Below are 18,518 nucleotides of genomic sequence, written 5' to 3'. Positions count from 1 at the left end.
AATCCAGAAAACAATGGCTCAGGACTGATGTTACATGGATAAAAACCACCTTAGAAGGTTAAGAGGTTGTTATTTACCATTGGGGTCAGTTGTTCCTTGCTGTACCAAGAGGCTGTAATATCGCCACTCACATGGCATGGCCATGACGGAGCCTGTCTCGATCTGCCATGCACAAATGAGAAGTTGGTTTTAGCAAAGTCTGATCAAACAGATTTTCTGCCATATAATTGTCATAATGAAGTCTCGAGCAATCCAAGTATGATAGGAAATGGGGATATAAAGAGAGAAAGAAAATAGTTGTTGCCAGCTAAGCAGCTTGCAAATCACATACTGGGTACTCCCGGCAGATGTGTGCCAGGTTAAATTGTGCAGGTTCGAATCCAGCTTCTGCTGCGATGAGGTAGTACAACAGGGCTTTGGACCTGTCAAGGCACACAAACTAAATTTAGCTCAGAGCTGCTCTCAAAATGGTTGTCAACATGATGAACCAATGAAAATGTTTAAATTATATTTGGTACAGAAAGAGTGCGGTGTCACAGAGAACTGAATGTCATGTAAAATGCTTGTTTGGTTATGAACAGTGATTCTTATTCTTTAAGGTAAAGGAGACTCTGTACTGTGAGATGGCAGCAAATTCAGACACTTGTTGCAAGTCGGGACATCCAGCGTCCTCTGTGCAATCAAATAATAATTTTCAAATGGGAGAGAGGATTAGGGGCAAAGAGAGCAAGATGTTGTGTGTGAAAGACAAAAGGGATTGGAAGCATTCAGTACCATTTCTGATTAAGATAAGTCTGCAGTGCCAACTGCAGCACCTTTCCCAGATAACCGTTCTGCTCACACACCCAGCGGGCCCATCTTGGGAAGAAATAATAAAAATCAGGAAGAATATCATGCCGGAGTAAAAAAGCAGATAAAATCATTTTACTATCGATAAAGCCTGCTGTAAACGATTCACCTGCAGAGTAACGACCGTCATTGACTTCATTAGTCTCGCCCCGAATTGGTTGCGAGACTATTGCAACGTCCCTATCTGTCTGTGTGTGAGTCCACGTCTTTATATTTTGGCTTAATTTTTTTGTTTTCTCTGCAACCGTTTGTCCAATCAATGCAAAACTTTAAACAAAGGAGGGACTCCCCATGGAGAAGATTTTATTGATAACTATCATAGGTCACATGGTATGGCAGCCATATTCAATCAAAGGGAAAATTTGGACATCATCTTCTCTGAAACCACTCAAAAAAAATTTTGAAACTTGGCAGATGTTATAAATTCAGCCACTTTTGTGGATGTAACATGTAAATAGCTCAAAATGTTACGGATTGATCACAAAAAGCTTGCCTTCGACTCCTCAACTCCAGCTTAATATACTTTATTTTACCCACTGATATTAAATGAACAGCTAAAAGCAGTCTGTAAATGAAATGTACACCCACAAGCACAGACACCACCAACTGAGAAGCGTAGGCAAGCCCCCTGTGGATCTCATATTGCAGAATGCACAACTACATTTCAGATTCAAAATTACATGCAAATTAATTGAGTGTCCACAATGGAAGGTTGGAAAAGAATACATTATAAATGTGAGTCAAACTACAATATCTGATCTGCCAATCCGAGAACAAATGATTTTGGAACATGATGTGAAAAGTGAAACATTATTGTGGAACATGTAATTGAATAAAATAACATTAAAAAAAAACCAAGGAAAACAATACATTCAAAATGTAATTTGTGTTTTGACAGTTGAAACAGAAAATGTTTTCAGAATCACCACCAGAAAAAGACATTTCAACATTACACAGATACAAAATATATATATATATATATATATATATATATATATATATATATATATATATATATATATATATATATATATATATATATATTGTTACGAATGTCGGTCCACCCGGCGTGCCATAGGCCACGTAACTCAAATCGCGACCGCGTCGCCCACTGGAACGGACAATTCAGTCGTGACCCTCCTTGGAACTACCGCCAGGAGCTAGTCACGGGTGGGTCTTTCGACCACACCACAATCGTGCCAATAGGCCATCCACGCAGGATAGGGTTGTTCGCCAAACTTGACCTACCTAAGTACCTGCACGGGTAGTTAACCGGGCGATCGTACCTCGCCGCTGGCCGGCCTAGGACACGAACCGCTTAAGCGGTCCGTTCCGTGCTTCAGTGATAACCGAGCGGTGTTATCGCCGGCCCCGATGGAGGTGATTATTTACCGGGTGCTTACACCCTTAAACCAATTCCTTCCGTGATGCAAAATGGAACTTTCAACACAAGGGAAAGGACGCAACGAAACGGGGAACAGTTCGACAAGCACATTTATTGCACACTCATACATTTATTATACAAGCACATATGCAGTCAGGAATGCAAAACACTAACATGCACGTATACAGAACAAAAGAAAAGCAAAAGGTGCTACGACCGTCTATTCTATTATACGAAATATATACATTTAAATATATACATGGAAATATATACATAAAAATATGTACATGGAAATACATACATGTAAATATGTACATTTAAATATATACATATAAATATGTACATGTAAATATATACATATAAATATGTACATGTAAATATATACTTATAAATATGTACATGTAAATATATACATATAAATATGTACATGGAAATATATACATATAAATATCTTCTGATAAATATATACCTTAAAATATATACAAGTAAATATGTGCATGTAAAAAAAAAATATATATATATATATATATATATATATATATATATATATATATATATATATATATATATATATATATATACACACATATAAATATGTACATGTAAATATGTACATGTAAATATATACATATAAATAGATACACGTAAATATATACAGACAAATATAATCTTGGGAATATGTACATATAAATATGTACATGTAAATATATACATGTAAATATATACATATTAATATAGACATGTAAATATATACATATAAATATGTACATGTAAATATATACATGTGAATACATGCATATAAATACATATATATATATATATATGTACATGTAAATATATACATGTAAATATGTACTTGTAAACATATACATGTGAATATATACATATTAATATATATATATATATATATATATATATATATATATATATATATATATATATATATATATATATATATACATATAAATATGTACATGTAAATATATACATGTGAATACATGCATATAAATGTGTACACAAAAATATATACATATAAATATGTACATGTAAATATCCACATATAAATATGTACATGTCAATATATACATATTAATATATACATGTGAATACATACATAAAATTACATACACATAAATATATACATATTAATATATACATGTAAATATATATATATATATATATATATATATATATATATATATATATATATATATATATATATATATATATATATATATATATATATATACAAATACATATATACATGTAAATATATACAAATATATAAACATCTAAATTTCTACATATAAATATATCCATATAAATATATACATGAAATAAGATCCATATAAATATATACATGTAAATATGTACATGTAAATATATACATATAAATATGTACATGTAAATATATACAAATAAATATGTACATGTAAATATATACATATAAATATGTGCATGAAAATATATACATAAAAATATGTAAATATATACATACAAATATGTACATATAAATATATACAAATAAATATATACATGTGAACATATACATATAAATATGTACATATATATATATATATATATATATATATATGTTGTTCGTCTTTTGGCTGCTCCCGTTAGGGGGTCGCCACAGCGGATCATCCGTTATGATCCGCATATTGATTTGGCACATGTTTTACGCCGGATGCCCTTCCTGACGCAACCCTTGTCGCCTCTTGCGACACAGGGATAAGGATTGGGTTTCGCCATGATTCTGGGCTGCCCTACACCCTCTCATAGCGCGGCCCAGCACAGAGCTCCCGTCCTCAAGCGATCCTCCAACCCAAGCCTCCGAGTTGCCGGATTACAGGCGCACGCTACTACGCCCGGTATGTAAATATATGTATATACATGTAAATTTTTCATATAATTACGTACACGTAAATATATACATATGAATATATACACGTAAATATATACATGTAAATATATATATACATATAATTATGTACACGTAAATATATACATATATATATATATATATATATATATATATATATATATATATATATATATATATACATATAAATATGTACATGTTTTTTTTCCCCTCAATGTACAATTTTTTTATATGATCAACAAATGTTTACATATATATATTTATATGTATATATATATTTGCGTATTCTGTGTGTTCGCTCTCATACGAGCCTCGACAATGTATACAAAAATAAAAATAATTTTTTTTTAAAACGTCCTGCCGGGGGGAATGGCGAAAGCAGCCGAGACGCACATGGCCAATGTTCCTCCGAATCCAGGTCGATACCAAGGCCTTGGAAGTGGAAATGTTCATCTGCTCGACGAGAGTGATCCCCCAGCAAAACTTTTGGAAACCGCTGATTGTCACGAGGGAAAGCCAAGAGAACGAAGAAGAGGAATAATGAAAACTAAAGGAAGCCAAAATAATCGATCTGGAATTATAACGACGGTGTTAGTTAAATCGACGGCCATTGGAAAGTTGGAGCAAAACCCTTCTTTGCAAGTTGTACAATCGCGGTACGTTTCCTCAGGGTCTTTCCCAAGTCCAGTGAAACGGGGAAATTACCACAAGCGACAGATCTCGTTACAGGTTCTGTACGTCGGACAGTGGCAGAGGTATGTTTGGCTTTCCCAGTGGACCGTCTGAGGATAATCCAAAACTAAATGGCTGATCGTCTGGGTGAAAGATTTGACTACGTGTCCACCTCACATTCGTTTCAATATATCGCACCATGCTGCTAATGTTCAAATGTCAAACATTAACTGCCAGCATTTCCCACTCATATCAACGCATTTACTCTTGCGGAAATGGGCCCTTAGTGGGTTATTAAATATTGGATTAGTCCAGATCCCCCCTTAAATGCATGTTTAGTCAGGTTGTTTGGTAATAGGACGTTAAATGTGTGTCGGAAGGTGTAGCAGGTGGTCCAGCGTTCATACAGTGGTGGTGTACCGAGAGGCACCTTCTTTTTCCTTCCTCCCTCTTAACCAGCCCCACCCAGCACCCTGACAGAGCCAGTCAACAAGACGTGCCAGTAACCCATTGGCGGAGAGCTGCTGCAAACCCGGACGATGGACCAATGACGTGTCCCCGGAAGTGGTCCGAAAAGCCCGCCCCGTAAGATGATATGATATGGCCATGCGATGGAGCATTGAGATTGAAAAATGTTTTCTGAAGTACCTGGGATACAGCGGCTCTGTGAATTTGATCAAGTTCCTTTCACCGGATCTCTCTCTTGTGCTGTCGACCTCACAGGGGCTGGACGCACCGAGGCTGCGTGCATGAGCTGGGCCGATAGGAGGACGTCACCGCCATTTTGCCACGCTGCATGCTCGGGCTGGGCGCTCAAATCCGGCGACATCGGCTTGTCACGAGCTGCATTCGTGCCTTCCACACCTTTCCTCTCGTCCATGAGGCACCACCAAGTACTCCGTGTCTTGTATGCATGTTGTCCAGGCCTAAGGCTTATTTTGCTTGGGCTCTGCTGCGAAACCCATATCCGTAGCTCCCTAGATAAGGGCGGGTTATAGATGAATTATAACGTTATCGCGAATGCTTTGCTTGTGTCGTGTTCCCCGATGTTTCCCCATGAAATCTGGCTGATTCATACGAAATTAGCCGCACTGAATTTATCCGTGTTGCGCTGAAGAACAATCGCTGGATTTGTATTTAAAACCAAACTGGCTACGGATTGCGGCAGACTTCGCTCGATCTCTGATCAAACTCAGTCTGTAGCCGGGGTATATCCCCAACTGGCAAGGCACAGGGGTACTTTGGTATCGTGATCTTAGGCGCGTGACCCGAGACCTGTGTCGAACGAGCCGGCGATATAACACGTGAGACAGCAGTGCTGTTAAGTGCCACCGAATCAACAACATTACATCCCTTCAACTCGAACCCTTTGGTGTAACAATTCAGCAACTTCATTGACAATTTCTCACTTTTTGGCAAGAAGCTTAGTCAAGTTGTATTGGAGTTTATGGACAAGCAATATTCAAACTTCGTGTATGCCATTGTTGGAAGGTGAGTGTGGCTTTGTGAAAATCTCACTTTTATAAATTGTGATACAATATCGACTTTTGCTTAAAGATGGGACCAGAAATATGACAAAACAATCAATATATCTGGGAAATATCTGTGGTGGCAGCATGTGGGGATTGTAGTGGTTATGATAGTTGTTGCCTTGCTCTTAGGATAGTGAATAATAATAATACCATTCCTTTTGTGCCATAAAGGCACATAGGGCTGCCAAGGCAGTTTCATTGGCCAAGGGTACAGTTCTAGACCGGTCACCACTCTGATGCAGGCTACCCCAAATGGTTATTACCCCAGTACAATGGTACTTATTTCACTGAACTCAGAAGGAATGACAGACTGAGTCAACCCCACCTGGTGTTAATTCAAGAGTGTTAAAGTGTTACTTCAAGAGTGTTAATTCAAGAGTGTTAACCTGGTGTTAAAGAACAAGGACTCAAACTCAGGACGCTAAGGTCCCAAGCCAGCCACCTTTACCACCAAGCCAACAACAGCAGGCTATTCCAAGGATAGTTAACCACATTTAATTATCAATCAAAGCACAGTAATATTATTCACACAACTATAACATCAGTATGGTCAAAGAGGCTTTTTATGGTGGGCTTTGAACAATAAATTGATTGAAGGAAAAAAACTATTTTAACTCCATGTGAGTGATGAGATGATTGTAATGAGTAACAGGCAAGAGAAAGCCCACAAGATATTGGAAGACAAGCCCATTTGGAGAAAGGGAGATGGAAAAATAATTATCTTTGTATCTTTTTTGAGTTCTACAAGCTCAAATCTACTGCAAGTGAAAGACAGAGGCTACTTTTGACCCAAGACAACATGCAGGTTACTGTGTTGTGGCCACTGTGTGCTTTACCTCAGAGCAACATCAGGGTTTCGAGGCTGGGTTGTATCAAGGCCCAGCATGAAGAACTCGGCGCATCGTGCACCTCCATTTAGTTGCCCTCGCTCAGCAGCACGCAAAAACAGTTCCAAGGCCAGTTTCTGGAAGGACACAATAAGGTTAATAGATATTTTAAGGGTCAGGTGAGTGATGCTTTCAAAGGTTTGGGTCAGGGTTCAGAAGAAGCTCGTGATTGTGCTGATGTACCATATTGGGACGCATCGAAGCCGGGTGTGCCCCAGCTTCATGCAGGCTTCCCAGGTTGAAGGCACCATCGGGGCTGCCCAGAGCATCTGCCTGTTCCCAATGTTCCACTGCACGTTTTGCCTGACCTTGTATTTCAAACTCGTACCAACCCAGGGCATTCTCTGCTTCAGGGGAGCCCTAGTGAAGAGGAACGGACATTAAATAACTTTTAAAATGTAAGAAGGAAGAACAAAAAGGGAGCCTTATAGGTCACAAAGAAAATGAAGAGTAGTTAAAGAACTGAAATATGGATGTGGTTGGGATCCAAACAAAGAAATTATTTTGCAGAAATTTTTTTTTTCATTGCGCTATGAGGCAATACAGTGACTCCTTTTCTGGACGAGTCGAATGAAGGTGTTGCTGTTAGAGATCTGCTGTTTGAATTATTTATTTGGTATTCACAAAAAAATATGTCATGCTGTTTTTGACACATGTTCTTTTCAATGTTGAAGTTTGTATTATTTTATGTGACAGCTGTTTAAGGATTTGTCACTTTGTTTAAGGAAGTGGATGTGTGTTTTAATTAAAGGTATTCAAGGCCACATGGAGTGCATTTATTGTGGATAAGCAAATAGCAGCCATCGCTTCACTGATGGTAATACTAAAGGGGGGAGGGAGAAAAATAGGGGGGGAAGGGAGAGAGTGGAGAGGGAGAGAGAGTGGGGAGCGTGAAGAGGTGGAGGGGAAAGGAGAGAGGAGGGGGGAGAGCAGGTGTGGTGGAGTGAATAAGGGGTGGGGGAGCGAATATGAGGTGGCCTCACCAGCCGTCACAATACACTCCGGGAGGAAGTAGTGAGCGAGTAGGATGGGAGAGAGAGAGGGGGTAGTGGGGAGGAAAAGGGGGTGTTCTGGACATGCATTTAATAGGGGGACTTGAGGGAAAGCTGTGGGGGGGGAGGGGAGGTGAGAGGAAAGGAAGGCAGATGTGCGGTGGAGCGTAAATTGCGATTCATATCATCTCATCAAAATTATTCTGCAAAGCATAACAGTGAAGATGGAAACAAACTAATGTCTGAAATCCATTTTCTACCAGTCATACTATAAACACAGCCTGGAGACAAACTCCCGTCTGGACACAAACTCCCGTACAGACAAAAATACCGCCCTTAGCCCAGCTGGCCAGAGACGAATACCGCTCGGACACGTCCGGAGACAAACACCATCCCAACATAACCACCATCCAGATATTTCTTGAGACAGAAACACAGACAGAGACAGAGACAGAGACAGAGACAGAGACAGAGACAGAGACAGAGACAGAGACAGAGACAGAGACAGAGACAGAGACAGAGACAGAGACAGAGACAGAGACAGAGACAGAGACAGAGACAGAGAAAGAGAAAGAGAAAGAGAAAGAGAAAGAGAAAGAGAAAGAGAAAGAGAAAGAGAAAGAGAAAGAGAAAGAGAGAGAGAGAGAGAGAGAGAGAGAGAGAGAGAGAGAGAGAGAGAGAGAGAGAGAGAGAGAGAGAGAGAGAGAGAGAGAGAGAGAGAGAGAGAGAGAGAGAGAGAGAGATAGCAGAAAGAATATGTCATGCTTCATGAACAACAAACACACACACACACACACACACACACACACACACACACACACACACACACACACACACACACACACACACACACACACACACACACACGCTTGGCTGATATTGGTCATTTTTTGGGAATCGGCAGGTTGGAGTCAGTGTGATTACCAACAGTACTTACTGTATACAACCCAGAAACCTTGAGTAGCTTTCACTGAATAACAACGTTGCATTTATATCGACGTTCAGGGATATGTTCACAAATATTATTCTTTATAAACAACTGCATGTGATGGGTAGAAAAAATAATTTGGCTCGGTAATTTAGAAAACATGTTATTACAGCAAATGGCTCAGGGCGAAGGGGCACGGACCGCTCGCTCAGGGCGAAGGGGCACGGACCGCTCGCTCAGGGCGACGGGGAACGGACCGCTCGCTCAGGGCGACGGGGCACGGACCGCTCGCTCAGGGCGACGGGGCACGGACCGCTCGCTCAGGGCGACGGGGCACGGACCGCTCGCTCAGGGCGACGGGGCACGGACCGCTCGCTCAGGGCGACGGAGTGAACGATTCACTTAGAATGACGTAGCGTGATCTTGCTTTCGACAATAGGCTCTTGGAAAGTGGCTTAAGCTCTCATGCAAGCACTCCAATTAAATGGTTGATAAGGAATGGTTGGCCAGACTGTCGCTGCATATCATATAGGATCCCTTGAACTGTAAAGCTGGTCTTCACCATGCATGCAGCAGTTAGTGAAATAAAATGAATGAATGAAATAAAATAACTTTCTTCACAAAAGAGTTGCAGCTTAATGCAGAAAAACCCTGGAGACATCACAAAGTTCAATCACCCATGAAATAAACATTGCAGAAAATCCACCATTTTGCCTGCTTGTCTGTGCACACGTCATGTGGTACATCGGTTCAGGGTCCCTGCAAACGTTACAACTTCATTTTAAAACGTCCGTGTTTTTTTAACCAGATTTGCTTTGATTTCCTGCCTGTAAAGCACCTTGCAAAACCTCCGAAAATATAGACATAGATCTGCAGATGCTGTGGATAGGCAGTCCCTCAGGGAGACAGGGCGCAAGATTCAGCAGTGAATGCATTACATCATATAGCTCAATGAAGCTGGTTAATTTTGTTACATTCCTCAATTTTTGGGGTTCACTCAATAGAATTCTCCAAACAGTCCAAAAATATAAGTTTAATGCTTTGGAAATTTCACATTTTCTTGTGTATGTATGGAGGAGGGAACATAGCCTTGCTTGCTTGGAGTAAATAGGTATATCAGCTTAGTTACAAGACATTATTTCTTTTAATTATCAGATTTCACAACAGATTTCAACACTTATTCAGTCTGAACAATATCCGATCCTCAAAACAGAAATAATATTTCGATGATGTACTTTAATTAGTCCGTGAGAGTAGATCGTGGAAAATCATATAAATCATGAAATCAATCCAAACTCCGAATTTGAAAATTTGAAGAAAAAAAAGTTCCTAAAAATAGTACTTCCAAAAGCGATGGACACATCGATTCATAGCTATGATGAACAGACATTCAATACGAGTGAGGAAAGTGAAAAAATACTTTATCGTTAAGAAATTGTTGCGCCTGTTCCAAGTCAAGGCATGGTTGAGCAGGCCAAAAAACATAGCAGCTTCAGATCCCACCGAGGTTACCCAGGAAATACCTTAATACCCAGAGAGCGAGGTGGCTGAGGATCGCCTGATGAAGGATATAATTAAATAATGCCATTAATTGTCTTCTAAAGGGGTGTTTTAATTAACACAAACACCAAATTTTCACTCTTGCACTTCCTTGGCATCTTTGTATGCATGCAAAGTTTCATGCTGGTAGGTTTTATGGTTTTGGAGTTATGGAGGAGACACACACAAACACACACACATGCACGCCTGCACGCACGCGCGCGCACGTATACACACACTGCCTTCTATTAGTATAGATTGCTTATTGCACATTTATCAGAGAAAATGACAGAGAAGATGAATTTTTTTATATGATCAATAAATAACTCAATAAAGGATTGAGAAATGGATGAAGTTTGGGAGCAAGAGAGTTGGCAAATTTATTTTGGCCATAACCTAGAGAAAATATAGCTAAGAAAAAAATGATCAACTCTCTTTACATACACATACTATCATAATAAATTTTTGAATGTTTAACTTTTATATCTTTCATTTTAAACCTTTTTCTTTTACCTCCGCCACTTAATAAAAATGGCAGATGGAGATTATGCTTTGATCCCTGTGGACGGAGGTTATATTTTCACCCCTGTGGACGGAGGTTTATGTTTTCACCCCTGTGGACGGAGGTTTATGTTTTCACCCCTGTGGACGGAGGTTTATGTTTTCACCCCTGTGAACGGAGGTTTATGTTTTCACCCCTGTGAACGGAGGTTACGTTTTCACCCCTGTGAACGGAGGTTACGTTTTCACCCCTGTGAACGGAGGTTACGTTTTCACCCCTGTGAACGGAGGTTACGTTTTCACCCCTGTGAACGGAGGTTACGTTTTCACCCCTGTGAACGGAGGTTACGTTTTCACCCCTGTCTGTCTGTTTGTTTGTCTGTCTGTGAACAGGATATCTCAAAAGGTTGTGGACGGATTGGGACAAAATTTGATGGATCGGTTGTGTGTGTGATAACGACAAAATGATTAGATTTTGGTGAAAATCCGAATTTGGATCCAATAATTATTTAAGAGATTCTTCACCATTGTGTGATAGGGCTAAAAACAATAAACAACATGACATCTCAAAAACTTATGGATGGATTTGGACGAAAAGGTTGGGTTGGGTAGGTTAATCCATTACCCTGAAAAAAACATCTAACCACTCACTTAACATCTATGTATAATTCCAGCAGTGTGTGTGTGTGTGTGTGTGTGTGTGTGTGTGTGTGTGTGTGTGTGTGTGTGTGTGTGTGTGTGTGTGTGTGTGTGTGTGTGTGTGTGTGTGTGTGTGTGTCTGTGTGTGTGTGTGACCGCTGTTTCTCGACAACCTCTGGTCCGATCTAATTGAAACTTGCCAGGTATATTGCTGGGGACCTAAGGATGTGCCTTTTCAAGGTTTGATATTAATCGGACAAGTGCTTCCCAAGTTATGGCCATTTAGTAACCAAACCAATGGGAAGACACGTTGTTGCGTGGGCGTGGCCGATGGGGAAGGGAAGCTCAGCCGCGTTCCCCATTACGGGTTACAACGTACGGGCTTCCGGAGAGTGATGACTTCGTGTATTCGAATAATTTCTCGATTTCTTATGCACATTTATAAACAATGATAAACACAATGGCCCAAGTTATGATCGTTTTCATATTAGACGGTGTATAAATTTCGGTAACATCAGAGTGCTGGTATGCTCCGAACCAGGAAGTACATTTTTCTCTCTCTTCTCTTCTCTTTTTGTTTTTCCTTGCCACGACATTGCGAAAAGGTAAAATACGTTGGCAGTAATTGAATAATTGGGTATTAAAAATAAATTGCGAATAATATCGAACTTCCGGGTCACGCACGTTCGGGCACGTGAGAGCGAAGAAACGGCCTGTGTGGTTTATTTATTTTTTATTATTATTATTTTTTTTATATATATATTTTTTTTACGGGCACGTACTCATATACAACAAAGCAATAAACCAATCTTGCATTTTGTGAATTTTTTTTTTTGATAAATGACAACAGGTGAATTTAATATTGAATTTCCTGAGATGGGTGGTCTGCATTTTACATTGAATTCCATGTTCCTTGAATAATGACTTGTGCTTTGCCCATGTTTGCACCAACATTACTATTAGCCATAATTAATTGGTTAGGTGACAAGAACAAGCCGATTCGATTATGGTTCAGGTCCAGATCCAGATCTGGCCTATCAGTGGGATGCAAAACATACACTGTTCAGCCTGGTGGGGATATAGGCTCCACTGAGTGCCGTTATAGTTCAACATATTCTATCCAGTTCAACCGTAAATAAATATCAAAAATTAAAAAGTTTGATATTCATATGACATAATATTTACAAGGAAATACAAGGACCTGGGATAGAGGAGGAGGCCATTTGGTTTCTCATGACTGCACTCTATCATTATCATATTAATTGAATCTATTAGTTCATCTCTATTATAATACCAAGCTTGCACACTAAAATCCCTATGAAATTGCCATCACACGATCCCTATGAAATTGCTGTGGCACTTAGCGGACATGCCGACAATGTTTGGGAAGTCTTGGCGTTCCATCGTACCACTTGCATTTTGCACAATGCGTATTTTTGTCATTCCCCGTGTACGGTCTGTCGTCTGCTACCAGCTATGTTGTACTGCTATCCCGTGCATGTGCACGGGTATCGCGAGTCTAATTAATTTCACCTGACGAGGGGTGGGAAGGAGAATGGTGGGGCACGTAGAGTGGCAGAGTAATAAATAATGCTGGAGAGGGTGAAGATGTATTTTATTTTATTTCAGACGTCAAAGACAGAATACTTATTTTTCAAAAGAAAAAGAATAGATGAATTTTTAAAAGATTAATTTTCCAGATTTGGCGATAAATAGATGTAATCCGAATAACGAGTCAACTTGAAATGCTCATCCAAAATCAATCAAATCAGAAAGGCTGGAATAATTCAATATGGAGTAATTATAAAAATTCATACTGTTGATGGATAGACAACTACAACTGAGCCTTCTACCAGTTCTGTTGTCAATTCAACACAACAATATTCTGATTTGAAACGGTCAATTCAATGCTTTGTCTTCTTTCTATTTCTTCAGGATATTATTTTCAAGTATTGCTCATCATTGTTCGACAGCTTTTTTGGTCTTCCAGTCCTGGGTTTGTTAATTACAGAGGATGTTTATCTGTACTTGCTGATTGTGCTTTGGATACCACATATGGAAAGAAAATCATCACAGATAATATTTGTTTGGCAAAATTTGTGAACAGTCGGGGAAACAATTCAGTTACTGTTTCTTCCACAGAAATTGAAACAGAAGTATTGAATGCTGCACGACAGAGCAAGATAATGAATTGACAATATTCATTAATGCAGCCAAAATTATTTGATAACACATTCCAGACTTTAATCAACCTTTAGCGGATCCCTGCTGCGAAGTATTGACGTTCCACCTCAGCTGTATATATTTTTCAAGCGGTTACTTGCAAGCCATAAACATGAAACTAAATCCTGGTGTTGGCTTTGTGGTTAAGGGTGGCTGGCTTGGGATCTTAGGATCCTGAGTTTGAGCCCTGTTGGCCACTGAATTAACACCAGGTGGGCTTGACTCGGCCTGTCATCCTTCTGATGTCACCAAAATGAGTACGTGTGCTGGTATAGGGGCACAGCATTAGCGGCATAGTTGCGCCCCAATAAAATGATAGCTACCCGGCAGCCATACTGCCATACGCAAGAAGAAGAACATGAAAATCTTGCAGTGAAAAGAGGGCATTCCCATCAACGGGGCTGCTCTCACTCAACGTCTGAACATCTCTCATGTACTGAAGAATGACGAGCAAATTCCCCGCATGCCTGAAGATCTGTCAACTGGATTCAGAAAAAAAAAACAGGTATTTGCTGGTGGTATAGCCACAATTAAATATTGACGTAGTGCAGGATTGGTGAATTACTTGAGTGTTCTTTATTTTATTTTATATACTATCTAACGATAATACTTGAGCACATTGGAGCATCTAATCCACATAATATGGAATTTGATAATTTGATGCCCATTTAAAATGGACACTTAAACCACATCGATATAACATTGCACATGTTTGTCTTCATGCCACAAGAAAAATTGTGCCTCTAAACAGACAAATGTCCATTCACCCGCCTATCAAATTGGAAAAATAGACCCATGTCCGATTACTTTATAATTGGGCACTTATACCACAATTCCCATAAAATTCAGGTCTGGAAACGTCGAATATTCGGATTCCACACCTTGAGAATCATTCCAGATCAGTTTTCAGATCGTTTTTAACATTTAGAAAACACCCGATGACACAAAGTACCCACGAATGTGCACAAGTTTGAACAGGGTAAACATAAATAATAATAATAATAATAATAATAATAATAATAATAATAATAATAATCTCATTCTATTGGTTAATTTCTCTGTCTATCCAACAATTTTCTCTTAAATTACTCGACCAGGTACATTGAAACCCATATCATTAAAAAGGTCTTTGTCCGAGAAGTTATGATTGTGTATTTCCCTTTAGTCACAAATGACTTGATATGTTATATTTTTTATCATTGAGCTTACTTCACTGCTATATTTTTACTGAAGAATCGTGAGACGACGGAATCTTGTTATTTTAAACTGTTTTTTAATCTACTTTTAACATTGAACTTAATGAAAGAGAACAGAAACAACGCAGGCATGATGAGCTGAATGACACCAAATTTCCTTGTGTATCCTTATGTGATGTTGTTAGTAAAGCCTTGGTCACAACGAACCCACGACGCATTTGTGCCATGACACGACAGAAAATTTGGGCAAATCGTGGATCGTCGCAAGACAGTCCTACGAAATTTTGAGCATTGTGGCATCGACTTGGCGTCGTGAGGCAAAATTGGACATGCACCTTTTTGCTCGACGATTTTTTGTGGTATCTATGTCTTGTGGCTGTCGTGAGTCTGTCCTACGACAGTCTTGCGATAAATATCTTGTCGTGGGTACCAGAAGAAAAAATTTTAGTCAAACAATCTTACGACAGTCCTACGACAGTCGCACGCACATCCCACGAGTGAACCAAGACCTGATCACATGAAAAACAGCCCCCCGACAATGCCCGACAACTCACGATGGTCCCACGACTGTCGCACGACTGACTTGCGACACACCCACGACATATCTGTTTTTTTTTTCTGTCGTGTCCCCATCGCCAAACCATCTTTAATGTGTCGTAGCCCTTGTGGCCACTCAAAATAGATTTCGGGCATGTTGCAAGATCTGGCCACGACAAATATTTTATGGGTCTACCACGACAAAATATCGTACGATCCGTTGTGCCCGGGGACTAACAGGAAGGGGGAGGGGAAGACAGAGAGTTGGGGTTGGGCAAGGCAGAGAGTTTAGAGAGTGAGCTTCAGTTGTTTGGAGGGGGGAAAAGGGGACAGAGAGTATGGAGAGGGGGTTGGGGTAAGGGAGTGTAGAACTTCTGGTTGGGAGGGGAGGGTTGAGTACTTGCGATGGGGTGGGGGAGGGGAGGTTGAGGACTTGGTCGTGGTGGGGGGGGGTGTTACATTTAACATTACACAGAACTTATGCGGGTCCCTGCTCGTGACAAAGTAATATATGTCTTGGAAGAATACTTTTAAGACCAGGAGAAAAGCTTCTACTATTTTTTGCTACAGGTCAGTTAAAGAAAAAGAAAAGTTGGAGGTCTTTGGGATAGATCAGGGATTGATATATATACTGTATATCTTCTTCTTCTTCTTCTTCTTCTTATTCTTATTTCAGCTGCTCCGTTTAGGGGTCGCCACAGCGGATCATCCGTATGATCCGCATAGTGATTTGGCACATGTTTTACGCCGGATGCCCTTCCTGACGCAACCCTGGTCGCCTCTTACGACACAGGGATAAGGTACACCTATTTTAACCGGGGTATACACCGGCCCAGTACACTGATACTCATTTCGCCAACCTCGGAAGGATGACAGGCTGAGTCAACCCCCTGGTGTATTAATTCAGTGGCCCAACGGGGCTTGAACTCAGGATCTTTTGGATCCCAAGCCGCTGCCCTAACCACTTCGCCAACACCAGGATTTGGATATATATACATACATACATACATACATACATACATACATACATACATACATACATACAAACACGAACAGTCAAAAGTTTTAGAACACCCCCATTTTTCCAGTTATTACTGAAATTTAAGCAGTTCAAGTCCAGTGAATAACCTGAAATGGTACAAAGCGAAGTGGTAAACTGCCAGAGGTTAAAAAAAAAGTTTGGGTTACCAAAAAAAACTGAAAAATAATGTAAATTTCAGAGTTGTTACAAAAGTTTCAGAGTTCCCTTTTCAGGGAACAAGTAATGGGTTCGCAACTGCAGCTGTTCTGCAGCAATGGAAGTAAATTAAGCCTTGAAAGTTGATGCAAGTTGATGCAAACAATTCCTACAGGTGTCCAAACTTTTGTTGATTAGTTACAAACCCTCTGTCTGTATAAAAGCAGTGTTGGAACAGACTGTGTTACTACACCCTCTGAAGCATTATTTGGACAATATTGCACTGCATAAGGTAGTATATTGCTATCATAATGGCAATAAAAAGACAATTAACAAAGGAAGACAGACAGACCATTATAACCCTGAAAAGTGTCGGTCTTTCCTTTAGATAAATTGCAAAAGAGCCAAGGTGTCAGTGAGTAGTTTCCGACACCATCAAAAGGCACTTGGAAACTGAAGGAAACTCTGACAGGTAGAGGTCTGGCAGACCCAAAGCCACAACACAATCAGAAGACAAGTTTCTGAGTCAACAGCTTGCATGATGGGCGGCTCACAGGACAGCAGCTTCAAGCACAGCTTAACACTGGTCGAAGTAAGGAAGTCTCAGTTTCAACTGTGAAGAGAAGACGTCGACCTGCAGGTTTGACAGGTCGAGTGGCAGTAAGAAAGCCATTGCTAAGATGGCAAAATAATAAAAAGAGGCCTTCCCTCACAGATTAAACTGGGCCATGAAGCACCACCAGTGGACGACTGAAAACTGGAAGAAGGTCTTATGAACCGATGAATCAAAATTTGAAATCTTCGGTTCATCAGGCAGGGTTTTTGCATGCCATTGAGTCGGCGAAAGGATGTTTCCTCAGTGTGCGACAGCAACTGTCAAACATGGAGGAGGAAGCTTGATGATCTGGGGCTCTTTTGCTGGATCCAGAGTCGGCGACTTTCACAGAGTGACTGGCACCCTGAACCAAAAGGACTACCGCCACATTTTGCAGCGCCATGCAATACCCTCTGGTCTACGCCTAGTTGGTCAGAGGTTCATCCTACCACAAGATAACGACCCAAAACATACCTGCAGGCTATGTCCAAACTACCTTAGAAGAAAAGAACAAGACGGTGGGCTTCAAATCATGCAATGGCCAGCATAATCTCCAGACTTAAACCCTATCAAGGGTTTGGGATGAATTGGACAGAAGGGTGAAAGCAAACCAAACCTACAAGTGCAACATATTTGTGGGAATTCTGCAACAGTGTTGGGAAGAACTTTCTGAACAATATTTGATTTCCATTGTAGAAAGAATGCCACGAGTTTGTTCAGCTGTTATATCTGCAAAAGGTGGAGCCACTTTGATGAGTCAAAAATCTAGATTAAATTTTGTTCAACAAAACGATTCCATGATTTCCTTTTTTTTATCTGCAATTGTGTATTTGTTCTCTTCTTTAACTTCAGAGTGCATTGAGACATTAAACTGCTTAAATTTCAGTAAAAACTGGAAAAATGGGGGTGTTCTAAAACTTTTGACCGGTAGTGTGTATATATATATATATATATATATATATATATATATATATATATATATATA

The 18,518-nt window shown here is 39.9% G+C and overlaps 1 protein-coding gene across 5 annotated transcripts in view; it reads right to left on the bottom strand.

Moving 5' to 3' along the window:
* The window catches only part of SEL1L3 (SEL1L family member 3), an 87,416-nt gene that overhangs the window by 28,858 nt on the left and 40,040 nt on the right, over positions 1-18,518 (bottom strand). For all 5 annotated transcript variants that reach the window (XM_085885003.1, XM_085885004.1, XM_085885005.1 and 2 more), the window contains 5 exons: positions 7,390-7,566; positions 7,156-7,283; positions 775-858; positions 332-422; positions 78-162 (listed from right to left, as the gene is read on the bottom strand). In XM_085885003.1, the coding sequence (XP_085741129.1) occupies positions 78-162; positions 332-422; positions 775-858; positions 7,156-7,283; positions 7,390-7,566 (565 nt within the window). The remainder of the gene's footprint in view (positions 1-77; positions 163-331; positions 423-774; positions 859-7,155; positions 7,284-7,389; positions 7,567-18,518) is intronic.

Source organism: Eptatretus burgeri, chromosome 6, assembly GCF_056783735.1.
Source record: "Eptatretus burgeri isolate ZD-2024b chromosome 6, Ebu_testis_v1, whole genome shotgun sequence".
In the NCBI taxonomy this organism is placed as follows: domain Eukaryota; kingdom Metazoa; phylum Chordata; class Myxini; order Myxiniformes; family Myxinidae; genus Eptatretus; species Eptatretus burgeri.
Note: the sequence above shows the minus strand (reverse complement) of the source record. Positions and strands in the feature narration are given on the sequence as shown.